General features: G+C 38.5%; 1 protein-coding gene across 8 annotated transcripts in view; it reads right to left on the reverse strand.

Moving 5' to 3' along the window:
• Nucleotides 1-14,610, reverse strand: part of Ntng1 (netrin G1) — a 350,817-nt gene that overhangs the window by 143,191 nt on the left and 193,016 nt on the right. For all 8 annotated transcript variants that reach the window (XM_031375231.1, XM_031375235.1, XM_031375230.1 and 5 more), the window contains exon 3: nt 13,849-14,489. In XM_031375231.1, the coding sequence (XP_031231091.1) occupies nt 13,849-14,489 (641 nt within the window). The remainder of the gene's footprint in view (nt 1-13,848; nt 14,490-14,610) is intronic.

A 14,610-nucleotide genomic window follows, 5' to 3' on the forward strand; every position in this document is an offset into this window, starting at 1 on the left:
AAAAAAAAAAAAAAAAAAAAAAAGAAAAATGAAATAAAATAAGAAAAAGTAATAAAATAAAAAAAACAAAAACTAAAACAATTCCCTGTTCTCTCCTCCCTTCCCCCTGCTCACCACTCCAGCCCCTTCTGCTTACTGGCCCTGGCATTCCCCTATACTGGGGCATAGAAACTTCACAGGGCCAAGGTCCTCTCCTCCCATTGATGACCAGCTTGGTCATCCTCTGCTATTCACATGCTGCTGGAGCCATGAGTCCCCCCACGTGTACTCTTTGGTTGGAGTTTAGTCCCTGGGAGCTCTGAGGGTACTAGTTAGCTCATATTGCTGTTCCTCCTAAGGGGCTACAAACCCTTCAGCTCCTTGGGTCCTTTCTCTAGCTCCTTCATTGGGGACCCTGTACTCAGTCCAATGGATGGCTGTGAGCCTTTACTTCTGTATTAGTTGGATACTGTCAGAGCCTCTCAGGAGACAGCTATCTCAGGATCCTGTCATCCAGCACTTGTTGGCATCCACAATAATGTCTAGATTTAATGATTGAATATGGGAAGGATTCCCAGGTGGAGCAGTCTCTGAATTGTCCTTCCTTTAGTCACTGCTCCGTAGTTAGCCTGTACAACTCCTTCCATGGGTATTTTGTTCCCCCTTTTAAGAAGGAACGAAGTATCTTCACTTTGGTCCTCCTTCTTCTTGAGTTTTTTATGGTTTGTGGTTTGTACTTTGTGTATTCCAATCTTCTAGGCTAATATCCACTTATCAGAGAGTGCATACCATGTGTGTTCTTTTGTGGTTGAGTTACCTCACTCAGGATGATATTCTCCAGGTCCATCCATTTCCCCAAGAATTTCATAGCTTCATTGTTTTTAAAAGCTGAGTAGTACTCCATTGTGTAGATGTACCACATTTTCGGTATCCATTCCTCTGTTGAGGGACATCTGGGTTGTTTCCAGTTTATGGCTATTATAAATAAGGCTGCTATGAATATAGTGGAGCATGTGTCCTTATTACATGTTGGAGTATCATCTGGGTATATGCCCAGGAGTGGCATAGCTGGGTCCTCTGGTAGTACTATGTCCAATTTCCAGAGGAACCACCAAACTGATTAGAAATTCCTCCTGCCACACAATAGTCAAAACACCAAATGTACAAAATAAAGAAGGAATATTAAAAATCAGTGAGGGAAAAAGGTCAAGTAACATATAAAGGCAGGCCTATCAGAATTACACCAGACTTCTCACCAGAGACTATGAAAGTAAGAAGATCCTGGGTTGATGTCATACAGACCTTAAGAGAACACAAATGCCAGCCCAGGCTACTATACCCAGCAAAACTCTCAATTACCATAGATGGAGAAACCTAAGTATTCCATGACAAAACCAAATTTACACAATATATTTCCACAAATCCGACCCTTCAAAGGGTAATAAATGGAAAACTTCTATCCTATTCTTAATGTTTTTTGAAACACACAGATTTTAACTAGATGAAATTCAAGCCACTTTTTTTTGTTGTTGTTGTTGACTGTTTAGTGGCTTTTTTAAGACGTTTTTTGCTGGATTTGATGTCATGAAATTTTACCCTGAGTTTTTCTCTAAGAGCTTAATACTTTTTGCCCTCACCTTTAGATCTTTGATTTGTTTTAAATTAGTTATGTGGTTTAAGATGTAGGTTTGATGCTTTCTCCTTCCTTCCTTCCCCTTCCTAATCTTTTCTCTTTCCCCCTTCCTCCTCTTTTTCATACTCTTGTCGTTCTACTTGTTAATGTCTAGTTTTTCAAACCCATTGGTTGAAGACTGCCCCATCCTCACTGAATAATCTAGAAAGGATCAGAAACACAAATAGTTTGTAGTTGTGGATCATGCTCTTCATTTGCCCACTTGTTATGACTTTTATATTGGTACCTGAGGTAATTCAACCATATTTCTTAAGTTTGGACAGTGGGTTGAAGTCTAAAGCTTTGTGTGTTTGGTAAAGTTGGGTGAAATAGCATTACCAACAAATTCCCCCCAAAACCAAACAGGATATTCTTTTATTCCCTTGCTCTTATGTGTGAAATAAGCAAAGGTGGGCATACGATGTCAAAAGGGCAGAGTATCAATATGCCAAATGATTATGTGATATGAGAAGAGTGTTCCACAAAAGTTCCCTCAGGTCTTTAATAGTCATTTACTGAGTTTCTAATATGCATGAGCCCCAGCTCTTGGTACAGGTCAACCAGTAAAACACCAATACACTCTGGGTCTAGATTCTAGTTATACAACAATATTGTTCCTGGCCAACTCACTCAACTATATTCGGTTTCAGTCTGAAAAGGAAGTTAGATGAAATTATTTCTGTGATTTCTTTCAGTTCTAAAATAAGTGATTTTGTAATGTTATGACTCCTTATTTGGCACACACACTGCCTATATAAACCCATTACAGGAGTTCATCATGCTGTCTCTCCCCAACCTGCCAAATCTCTGACCTCTTAGACTCCCCCTCCTGTCTTCTCTTGGCCCACCCTCCCCCCATCTGTTCCCTGCTCCCAGCAGCCCTGAAGGATCTATAATTACACATGGATGTCACCAATATGTTGTAACAGCATTGCTTGCCTGATATTCTGATAGCTTCAAATAAGTAAAAGCAACCAGGACAGCAACATGAGTCTGAGGCAAGATAATGCCCCTTAGCTTTGTCTTACTGGGCTCGAATTTGTTCATTTAGCTAAAAATACTCTGTAAACTTAAGAGTATCACCCAAAGCAAATGGAAATATATACTAATTACTAGTTAATCTTAATTTCCTTTAAATGCATGGTTTGAACTTACTTCTATACAGTGTAAAGAACTCACAGCCAGAGAGATCAAAAGCTGTTAGCATCTCTATTTATCTCAGAACACACCAGATTGCACCACCTGATAGTTCATATTTTACATGCTAAGGCTCCCATCATAATTTCTCCAGCCCAAACCAAAACAGAAAAAAAAAATCCTCCTTATCTATTCCAATTTATAATTTTTAAAAGATACCGGGTACTTTGCAAGGTAAAAGTAAGATGCAACAAAAATTGATGAAAGTTTATATCAAAGCTAGCCTTTCACCTAATGTAGCAACAATGTAGAGAGGATGATAGCTAAAATTAGCTTTCTTTGAAAACGCTATCTGTTCTTAGCACTGTTTAAACACACGGGCACGTGTGCGCGCACACACACACACACACACACACACACACACATGCATACTCAAGCACAGATGCAAACCATACACATGCATATTCACACACACATGTAAGCACACACATGCATGCTCACACAGTCCATAGATGTTTTCATTTATTTTATTTTATCACAATAGAAGTTTAATTATCTAGTTTAATAATGAGGAATTTTGCTACCCTGACACGATTTCTGTGAATACTAGTTCTTTGGGTCTATTAATACAGACACATGCACATGCATGTACAAGAACATGCACACACACATACACACAGATACACACACACACACACACACACTTCAGTTAAGTATGGTTTTAAGGCTCTGACTTAAATAAAATGGTTAACATTTACTGTAGAACAACTCTGAGACTTTAACCTATATTCAGTATTGTGATTTCCATAGAAGGAAATATGTGTGATGGTTTCTCAAAAGTATTTGAGCATTAGGATATTTGTGGATTACTTCTGAGGAGTATATGAAAACGCTCCATTTTATAGAAGGGAGATACTGCTTCTGTTTCTTCTGCCTGACTGAGCTTTCCAGGAGTTATGAGCACAGGACCCACTTCTCTTGACTCATAACCAATACGTCATTAAGATAGGCAATCATTTTGAAACCTTAACAGTTTCTCTTATTCACTCTCATTGTGTTTCCAACACAATATCTATTATCCTTGGCACAACCACAGTGTGAAAGAGAACCATCAGAGTACCTATCTCAACTTTAATGCCTTGAGTCATAATCTCTGAATTGATGTGATTTTTTGAGGTTGCCATCTATATATTTTAAGCATGTCTCACAAGTCAACAACTGTTTTTCAAATTCAGAAACAAATGCATTAGCCAACAGAAAATGATATCTAAATTATCACCCCTTTGGCACCTACATTTCATCAAACTTCCTTTTGATGAAGTTTTCTATTTATAAAATGAGTGCAAACCCAGCAACCATGACTTTGTAGGCACTGGGGTAACTACTGATTAAACTAACATACTATTTCTAAGGGTAACTTGGTGATGGCATACATAGACTTTTGCTGCAATGGAATCAATATATCAACTCCCGATATCAAATTGCAAAAGTAAATGTCTGTTGTTTCAATGGAGGCTATCATAGTAAATATCATAGTAAGTATTTATCATAGTAAATGTTAGACCAAGACAACATTTCTGATTGTACCTGGAAGTGCTTCTGGTCACACAAACCATGCACATGCATGCTCGAACACACACACACACACACACACACACACACACATACCTTCTCCCACTATAATACAGTTGGGGGATAATGACAACCACCAAATTAGGAATTAGAGTATAGAACATGACTCCAAACATTAGATACAGGAGTCCCAAGTTCATACCTGGCTCTGTTTTTCAGGTCTGCCAATGTGGTTGTATCTCCCAATACAAATGCAAGGTTAAATTCTTTTACTACTCTATCATGTGGTATTTTCTTCAAATATCAGTTTCTTTTTTTTCAAGACATTTTTAATGGTCTACTGTCTTAAAAAAAACTTTAGCACTTGGGAATAAAGAATAAAAAGACAAGTTCTTAGACTGAGTTGTGCTTCTGCATCCTAATGAGGTCCATAATTTAAATAAAGGCATCATTATATACATCCTCGGTTTTTAATGGTAGAAATCTCAAAGGAAAAGATGTTTGCGTATAGACTCTCTTTATAGTTCATTTTTTCAAGGATTTTAAAAATATGCTTGAAATCATAATGCCCCCTACCCAGTTGTCTTCCAAAGTGAATGCTCAAACCAGCTGTTCTCTCTAGCATATTCACTGCCTGAGTGAGAGCCTGGTCAGTGCTGTGGATGCAAAAGCTTGGGCTGCAGACCACTGCAGTCAGGACTTGACTGGTACTTTCTCACATGAGTGATGTCAGATAAAACAAAGTCATGAACCATTTCTGGTCCTCGGTTTTCTCAAAACCAGTGAAATAAAGTTAAACCCACCTGTCTCACCAGTCTTTTGTGAGGATCAATAGAAGTAAAACAATCACCAGGACTCTTAGAAGCTGAAGCTTACAGAAACCCTAAGAATCATGGCTCGCAGTTTGATAAGGAGTAGAACGTTTGCCTCTAGCTTGAGTTTTTCAGATTTTATCTCAGTTTCCTTTGGAAGGGACCTTTTAAACATCAGTGTTCTGTGGTGTTCAGTGAATGATTTGTAAATGACTTTTTTAAAAAATAATACTTGTGATCCATTGCCCAAGTTTTACCCACTCCACATAGTGTGAGAATTTCTAATTCAAACCTCTTTGGAACAGTAGAGTGCCCGTTTAAGAGTCTGAACTGGAATCTCAACCTGGTTTCCTACTGTCAAACATGGAGTGGTATAATACAAATATGTAGCTAAACCGCTGATTGCTTAAAACCCTGCTTCCGTGGTTATTCCCCATGTCGTCCCTTCAGCTGATTAAGGAATCTCTCCCCTGGTCTTTGCTGAGATTGAAATTGCTTCTCAAGCCCTACTGCCTCTACAAGAGAATCTCGAACCATCACTCTGTGCTGTCTTCCAAGGATCTGAAGAGCCTTTTTTGACTCTTAACTTGAGCACTAGGTCTGGGAGTCATAATTGCTCCTAAGTGAAACAAATGTTACAGCTCCCAGTATTCACACAATGGAATATTTTCTACTACCGCCTTAAAGTGTTTCTCCTCTGTATTCAGCTTGCATGTGAAAATTTGTAAATTTAGATGTATTATAACATGAGCAACTGCAAGAGCAAGATGTAGAAATTCTTTAGCGCTTCTTAAAGATGATGATGATCCATTGGGAGAAGATGGGAAGGAATCTCTCAGGATTCCACACTTCATTTCCTATCTGGAATTCCTCAACAAGCTGTGCTGTTTCGTGCATAATTTGTCTGCCAAGAATATCCATTCCACCTTGGCTGCCTGGCATACTACACCACACATTTCAAGATACCATACAAATGTCAAACTTCTTACTAGTTTCCTCTCATTAAATTAGTAGCTCTTTTTATCTCAAAAGGATTCATGCAGCGCTATGAATTAGACATGGTTTTGATGTATCTCTAAAGACTTCATGTACTGAACTTTAATCCACTGTGCAGTATTAAGAGGATAGAAATAACTTAATGATGGCTTTTAATGATAATAATAATTAAATAAAATTAAATAATTTAATGAAGTCTTAGAAGTGGTTAGGATTAAATAAGGTGACCAAAGTGAATGTCCTCAATTTAATTCCAGTGGCTTTAGAGAATAGCAGAACAAGATGTTTCACACCATGTGATGTACTGGGCTGCCTTGGGGGACCATACCCACAAGAATAAAGTCATCAGATACAGTCCCACAAACCCTCAGAACAGAGATATAAGTAAGTATGTTTTGTTTTAAAGCTAGCCAATTTTAAGTTAGTTGTAACAATGAGAAACACAAGAAGCAAGTAATAAGAGCCCTCAGCCGATGTTGCCTATGCTCTTCCAGGCTATGAGCCTTTTGAAAGTAGAGTAGGACGAACAACAATATGAACTAACTAGCACCCTCAGAGCTCCCAGGGTCTCAACCACCAACCAAGGACTGCACATGGTAGGTCTGATTGTTCTGGCAGCATGTGTATAGTAGAGGATTGCAAATTCGATCATCAATAGGAGGAGAGGATCTCGACCCTGTGAAGGTTCTGTGCCCCAGTGTAGGGGAATGCCAGGGCCAATAAGTGGGAGAGGATGGGGTGACAGGCATGGGGAGGGGAGAGGCAACAGGGGTTTGTTCTTGTTGTTTTTGTTTGTTTCTTTGTTTTTTGGAGGGGAAGCTGGGAAAGGAGAAATTTACATGTAAATAAAGAAAATATCTAATAACAAAAACAAAAGAAAGTAGAGGCTTCGCGGGGAGCATTGCTGTGTGGATGTTATATTCCCCATGATGGAGGATAAATGTGAGTTGATAACAGAGAAAGGGGAGATGCTGTAAAAGCAGAATCTGCTAAGTGGGTGCAAAGCACAGCTTCAATCACTAGGACTTATTGAGGATGAGAAAACAAAGGCACATACTCTCTCCAAAGCGTGTGGCAGAATGCTTCCAACGTGAGAAGTGAAACAAAGATTTTGGCAAATTTATTTTAATTTTGGCTAAGAATGACATTTAAAGAGACTGCACAAAAACTGACCAACTTTTTGTAGCTAGCAAATCAATTTAGCATGATACTATGTTTTCCAAAAACTTTTAAATTCAAAATTGTCTATATACTTCAAAAGTTTCACAATTTTTCTTAAATGGGCATTTTGGTTGCACTTATGTCTGTGTCCCTGGTGCACATAGGGGTGGTAAAAGAGGGCGTGGATCACCTCAAAGTGGAATTATAACTACTTCTGAGCTATCCTCAGGTTCTTTGGAGGAGTAGTAGCCAATGCTCTGAACTGCTGAGCCATCTCTCCAGTACCATTCACAAATGTTCCTGCTTACTCAAGATTACATAGTTTGAGTAACTTCTTGGACTTGTCCTACTTACAAAACCCCAAGGGGGGGTGATGTTTAAAGAGTTACAGGTTCTGACAATTAACTTAGGAGGTGGGTTGTAAGAGAACAACAAAGAGTGAGACTGAATGCTTTTGCTTAATGTTTGTAACTCTTGTATCAAGTTTGAAGAAGAGGACTTTATAAGTTACTCTTTCTCTGAGATGAATGCTTTTCCAAATTATCACAGCCAATGAATCAGATTCTTACCCTCACCTAATGTCTGCGCCACCCTCCAAGCAGAACCATTGTTCATTGAAACAGTTGGTGAATGACTTTATGGATAGACCATTGTAATATACACACCATTTCTCAAATGAATGTAACCTGTTCTCTGTGGGCTGAGAATAAAGTCACTCACTCAAGTCAAATAGCTTTGACCATAGCAGGAAGTCTGTATCCAAAAATCGTGCCTACAATTCATTCCTCGGTGCAGCAGAACTATCAGCTCTCAGTTTAGCTACGATGGAGGTAAAGTTCTTTGGTGATGTGAGGGTCACTGAAGTACAGCCTTATTACAATGAACTCTAATGTCTAAAAATTGTTCTTATTTTGGGCTTGTACCACAGTAAGAGCCAAGATTTTAAGCTTCACTAAATACAAAACAAACACATAAAGAAAAAGACTTTATATATTTATGTTCATTTAAAAAAATACTAGTAGTGATGTATTATTTTAAAATATACAGTTAATATGTTTGGAGTTATTTAAAATTTATATTGAAAAAAACATATGTATTTTTAGTATTGCTATAGACAAGCATCTACATAAGACTGTTAAATTGACTATTGTTTTATATCAAATAACTTTTATAATACTCATTTTTATTGTTATAATATTTTATAAATTTTAAAGAATATAAAAAGAGGTATTGTACGTATTGAAAGGGGGTCTCTGGGAGGTGTAGGGGCACAAAAGGGAAACAAGAATGTGATTTAATTCTATTTACTTAAAGTATATTTTTAGATGTTAACAAATTCAGATAAATTGAAATCATGAATCTTTTTTCATCATAATGCAATAAAACTTAAATCAATTAAAATAAATAAATAAATAAATAATAATTATACTTCTTCAGTACATGTATAGCACATATTTCATAGTGACTTTAATGATAATAACCACCATTAACATCAGAACTTACTATCATCCAAGTGTCCTGCTGCCTGCAGACCTTATTTCATTTAGACCTTAGGAAAACTGATACTCTAAATTAGTATGATATGCTGTGAAATAGGCCATTTGTAGATGAATAAACTCTGCATGCTCCAAAAACAACAAAAAACAACAAAAAAAATGTTGCAGGTTCTGAGTGCTAAGTATGATTCCTGGGAGTGAGGAGGTATAGAGTTTTTATCCCTATGACACGCTGGTAATATAGCTTTGTCACTGTCCTATTTCACACCCTGCCTTCTGGCTCAGGAGACAGGGTTGGCCAGGCCTGAGCTATGCCCTTCACATGTATTTTACAGTTGTGTAGCTTGGTCTTCTTGCAGAACTCCCGACAATGGGAGCAGAAGCTGTCTCTGACTTCGTTGCCTGCCTTTGGGAACCTTTCCGCCTACTGGGTTGCCTTGTTTAGCCTAAATAGGAGGATACACCTAGTCTTACTACAATTTGATATGCTGAGGCTGGTTGATATCCATGGAGGCCAGCTCTTTTCTGAAGACAAAAGGAGGAGGAATGGATGGGATCTGGAGGAGAGGAGTTGGGTGGGGGGCCTGGAGGAGGGGGGCAGAAAACTGTGGTCAGGGTATATATGTTAAGAATAGGGCTTCTGTCCTAATATCCTCAGGGTCCTTCTTAGGGAAAAGCAATAGAAATAGAAAAGACAAAGTAAGTAAATTAGTTAATAAATTAATGCAAATATCAATTGATTTCTGTAACTTGGGAAACCTTCAAGGGGTGTCTGAAATCAAAGAGAGCACTGAGTCCCACACATACTATGTCTGTTATATGTACATACCTGCAATGTTTAAGTTAGAAATCTGTCACAGTAAGTGTCTAACCATTAGAATCCATGGTAAATATAGTTATAACTACATTCTTTAACAAAATCCACTTGAAACGTATTAAGTGCTTATTTCTGACATTTTATAACATCTTTGCACCGGACTCAATGTAAACTTCAGAAAGCTAAGCTACAGATAAGCTAAACTGGAAACTGTTTGCTATTGTGATAGCCAGCCTGTGGAAAGAGAGGGGTCGCTGCATGGGCTGAGAACAGAATTCACTGCATTGCAAGGGTAGGACTTACTGCTTACGAATGTACTTTAAAAGACAAGAAACTGAGATGCCAATCAGATTTGAATATTTTGTTCAAGACTATCTTCCTGTTTATGCTGTTAAAGAAGAAATTCTATTATCCAATGTCCAAAGCCAGTAATTTGATACATTGCTGATAATACATCTCAAAAACAAATGAGCTTATTACCAAATGCTCATTTATCTTTCAGATTTTGTTTTAAAAAAAACTATTATATATAATAAATCACACCACTTCCTCAATCTTACCTCAAAGAAGCAAAAGAGAATATGGAGTTTACATCCTGATAAAAACCCGTCCATCTGTATTCAGGTTTAATTAACTTAATTGTGGAAAAAAAAGTGCTCAGAAGGAAGCATGGTATTTGAGAACCTTAAACCTCCTACTGTGTATCTCAGAAACATTTTGGACATTAGATATTGAATGACTTTTGAATTTAACCCCCTGTCTGTATGGGAAAAAAAGTGTTCAGAACAAACACGTCCTCTCTGTTTCCCCTCTCACCTCTCATTCGGGTACGTTTTATTTATGCACTGGACGAACTCTTGGCCATTAGAACCATCTTGCTTCGGCAGTTAATTAACACAAGTACCATAATTTAATACAGTTAATGCTACTTGATGCCCTTTAATGTACCTTCCATTAGTGATATTATTGTAGTATTACCCTGTAAATTAAAATGAGATCAAGACTAAGAGAGTAGCTCTTTAATTAAGGTCCTGGCGCAGCGAACTCCTCTATTATTCACTAGAGAAAATCACCCTGATTTACTGAAGCAGGACAGCCATAAGTCAGAATTAGCCCGTGAAGATTATTAGGTTTATTGAACAGTGTAAGTGCCATGGAGTTGCTGAGAGTGCCAGGAGCACTGCTTCCTCTTTTTTCCTCTATTATCTTAATAAATACTCGATGAGAAGAGGCAAATGAAAACAGAAAAAGCATGTGGCAAGAGAGAAATACATTTCATGATAATATCATAGTTTTTGTCATCAGCTCAATAGATACTGGATATATCACATGGCAAAAAGAGCCCAAATGATCCATTAGCCTAATGTTAGTCAAAACATTGCTGTTAGGTGAAGTAAAAACACTCACCGGTAAAAAGCTACCTATGCGTATGTCCATTATATATTTTCAACTATTTCCATTTCATAGTTTAATATGTCAAGATGGAGAAATATATTTTCTGTTGCCTGTTTTGCAAACATTTATCTCTGGTCTCCATCCAAATTTTATACAATAATTCATATAAATTCCCACATTTTGCTCGGATGGTATTGGAAGTGAGAAAGCGGAAAAATATTATTATTATTCCTGGATACAAACAGGTACAGACATATAAGATTCAATGATTGTGTAATCATGGGGTGATGGTAAAGGCAAGGTGTGGGAAACAATGCCCTTCCTTGCTTATATTTTGAAAAATTTAGAACTTTCTCTTAGACATCATCAACTAGCACACCAGCTTTGTATAGATGACCTGTTGTTTAAGGGAGAGATAACCAAGGGCATTAATATTGACATTTTCAAGGGAAAATAATCATGATGGTTTTTAGGCTGGGAGGCCTCATGAGCCACCATTGCTCAGCTTTCTGTTGAGTGGTTCCATCATAAGCAAATATTCCTTACATAACTTGAAAGCTGGAGATACGCCGGAGCCATCAGGCCTTGCTTCTTTAGTCCCTCCCCCAGGACTAAAAATACTCCAGCCATCTGGTGCCTAGTGCGGTACATGCCAGCATCGGTTTGCCCCGAGGAATTTGGACAGAGGGCGGAGGTGACAGAGCAGCACCGTATGGAAGAGCCTCACCTCTACAGGACCTTTCTTTTTTTGCCCAGCTGCTTCTCACCAGCTCACAGCTATCTGGTGAACAGGAATGACAGCAGAGGTGAGACTCAGGGAAGGCAGCTTGATAGAATCTGGGTCCAGCTCAACCCTCACAGCCAGTGAAAAGCAGCTGGAGGTCATTGCTAAGGCGAGGCTTAAGAGAAAGGTGAGAAGTCTGGAGGGATTCAGTGTTCTTGGCATGCCACCTTTAGGAGATGGCCTGTCTAACTCCAGTGGAGCATGCATAAAGCTGTCCTTAGCTGGAAAATGTGTTTTACACTTTCTTTCAAAAGAATCGGAGAATAGGAAAAAAAAATGAATTTCCAATAGCAAAAATAAGCTCTAACACTGGTTATTTCATAACTGAAAATCTCTGAAAGGTTGTCTTTCTGACAAGGCCAAATCAAAGCTTTTGGGGTAAAGTGATCTCTAGAAACTCAAGTACACATTAAGGAGCCTTCAAACTGCCAGAAACTGACCTACCTGAATTTAATACAACAAAATCACATGAATCTCAGGCTATTAATTTTGAGCTTTATTCTTTTAGTCATCTTGAGTATCTGTCATTTGATATTGGTATGCTATTGTGAAAAATATCAAATATTTTCATATAGCACATATGAACAAGAATAAATATGATCGTATTTGAAATTGATCGTCTTTGACTAAGTTGTTCCTGAATTGTGATGGAGCATTTTAGTACCACACACACTCAAGACTGAGAGGACAGCATCCTGTTGCCCTGTCCTAATCCCCTGCTTATCCATACACACTTCTCTTAACACTAGGGGATCCAAGCTCAGTGTGGGTGTCACTATACCAGGGCATAAATCTCTCAAAAATAGTAACTTGCTTTTAAGATACTGTCATCATCCATCACTGAGACCTTGGTTAAAAGTTGAGAGTAGGGTCCATAGCTAAGACTCTTCACTGGCCATGAGGGACACAGCACTCAGCGGAGGAGACAGCCACAAATTTATGCTATTTTTTTTCCCATAGTTAAGATCCTGAAACTCTAGATTCCTCTCAAAGCAGGAAAGCTTACCATTGCATTTTTTTTTCTCACTCTGACACTCAACAGCAACAAATGCCTAGTCATTAACATGTGGCAGACAAATCTCCGAAGGACCAGAGTCTCAGCACCTCTAGTCTCTTAGGGCGAGGCAGACCGAAGAGAATCTGAAAGCCAGCCAATAGAATGAAGCCTGATTTATGTGGGTTGTCAGTTGTGTGTTTAAACTTATATGCTAGGTGTACCACTTACACACTTATCCTTATATATTTTCACAGTCTAGAAATGATTATTTCTTTGCTTATATTTCTTTATTTCCCATCCATTATCTCATGCTTCCATCCCCATCACGCCTTGCTGAATGAAAATCTCTATGTTGGTAGTGTTTGTCCTCATTATTGGAGTTTTTCATTCAAACATTTTCAAATTCTTTGTAACTTGATTGTATACATATATACATATATATACATGTACATATATATGTACATATATATGTATATATATGTATATGTATTTCTAAAACCAGGTATCCCTGATTATAACCTCTGATGTTCTAATACTCGGGTATCCGTACTTGACCTTTAAAGAGTCCCAAGTCCTTATTTTATATGTAAAATAATGTTTAAAACAGTAGAGTCCAAAACCTTAAAAGGGGGAAACTTACCACTCTTAAAGAAAAGGACTTTACTTCTCAGATGGCTTTTGAGTCTAACACTGCATGGTGATTCGTGTCTGCATTGGGAAATGCAAGACAAAACCTTCTTTTGCCTTAACCTTCTAACAGAGCAACCAGCTTCTTCTCTGTGCTGAGGAATTTAGCATCACCTCACCTTGGGAGTTGTTGCTTCCCAAATTCTAGCCAATGTGGGTTTACAGATCATTGTTGAGCCAAAGGGTCTCAAAATCCCTTTAGAACCTACTTGCATAGTGGTGCTCCTCAGAAATGAGGAAATAAAAATTAACCTAAGTCATTTTATAACTGTGGGCGTAATTTTTGGACATGGTCTTTTTTGTTGTTGTTGTTCCCATTCAAGATGGGCAGGTGTTCTCTTACCTTCCTCGCACCTTTATGTCTGAGATCGCATAAAAGTAACGTGCCAAATGTTGGTCATCTACAGATATTTCCCCAATGGCGGGTCTCAACAGCCGGATCCTCAGGTCTGTGACTGTGAAGAAATCTCTGAGTTTCTTGGTTGTATCCAGCTGTCCATAGAGGGAAGCCATATTTCGCAGGCGAGGTCCCGCAAAAAACGCAAACCTGTCTTTGATTTCGAAGTGGATTATTTTGCTATTCGTGGAGTACCCGGTGGAGTACTCTTCTGTGCAAATGATTTCTAGGACCGTGTGCTGGGATAAATCCTTCACGGATTTTGGGTCCATGTGGAATGCATGGAGGCAGTCTGTGGCGTAATACTGATAGGGCTGCCATGTTCGTCCGTAATCCAGAGATTTCTCTAGGATCATTTGGTCCGGACGCCCCGATTCGAAGGTAATAACTATGTTGTCTGTAAGTTCAATGGTTTTGCTCCAAGACAGAGTGATGTTAACCTGGAGAGGTTTGGGGAACTCCTTCCAAGTAGCAGACTGCCAAAACGTGGAGGGATGTCTTCCTTCAAAATCAAACATCAGCTCGGGAGGGTGTGCCAGTTCAGGGGTACTTGCATCACACTCATTATTGCACATGTAAGGGTTACCCTATGGAAGACAAAGAAAGGAGGGCGCATTAAATACTGGCTCAACAGACTTTTCCTATTGCTCATTGCAAGCAAGCTAGGACAGAAGACAACAATAACAAAGTCACTAAACATTTCACTGT

The sequence above is a fragment of the Mastomys coucha genome, unplaced genomic scaffold (assembly GCF_008632895.1).
Source record: "Mastomys coucha isolate ucsf_1 unplaced genomic scaffold, UCSF_Mcou_1 pScaffold16, whole genome shotgun sequence".
NCBI classification, from domain to species: domain Eukaryota; kingdom Metazoa; phylum Chordata; class Mammalia; order Rodentia; family Muridae; genus Mastomys; species Mastomys coucha.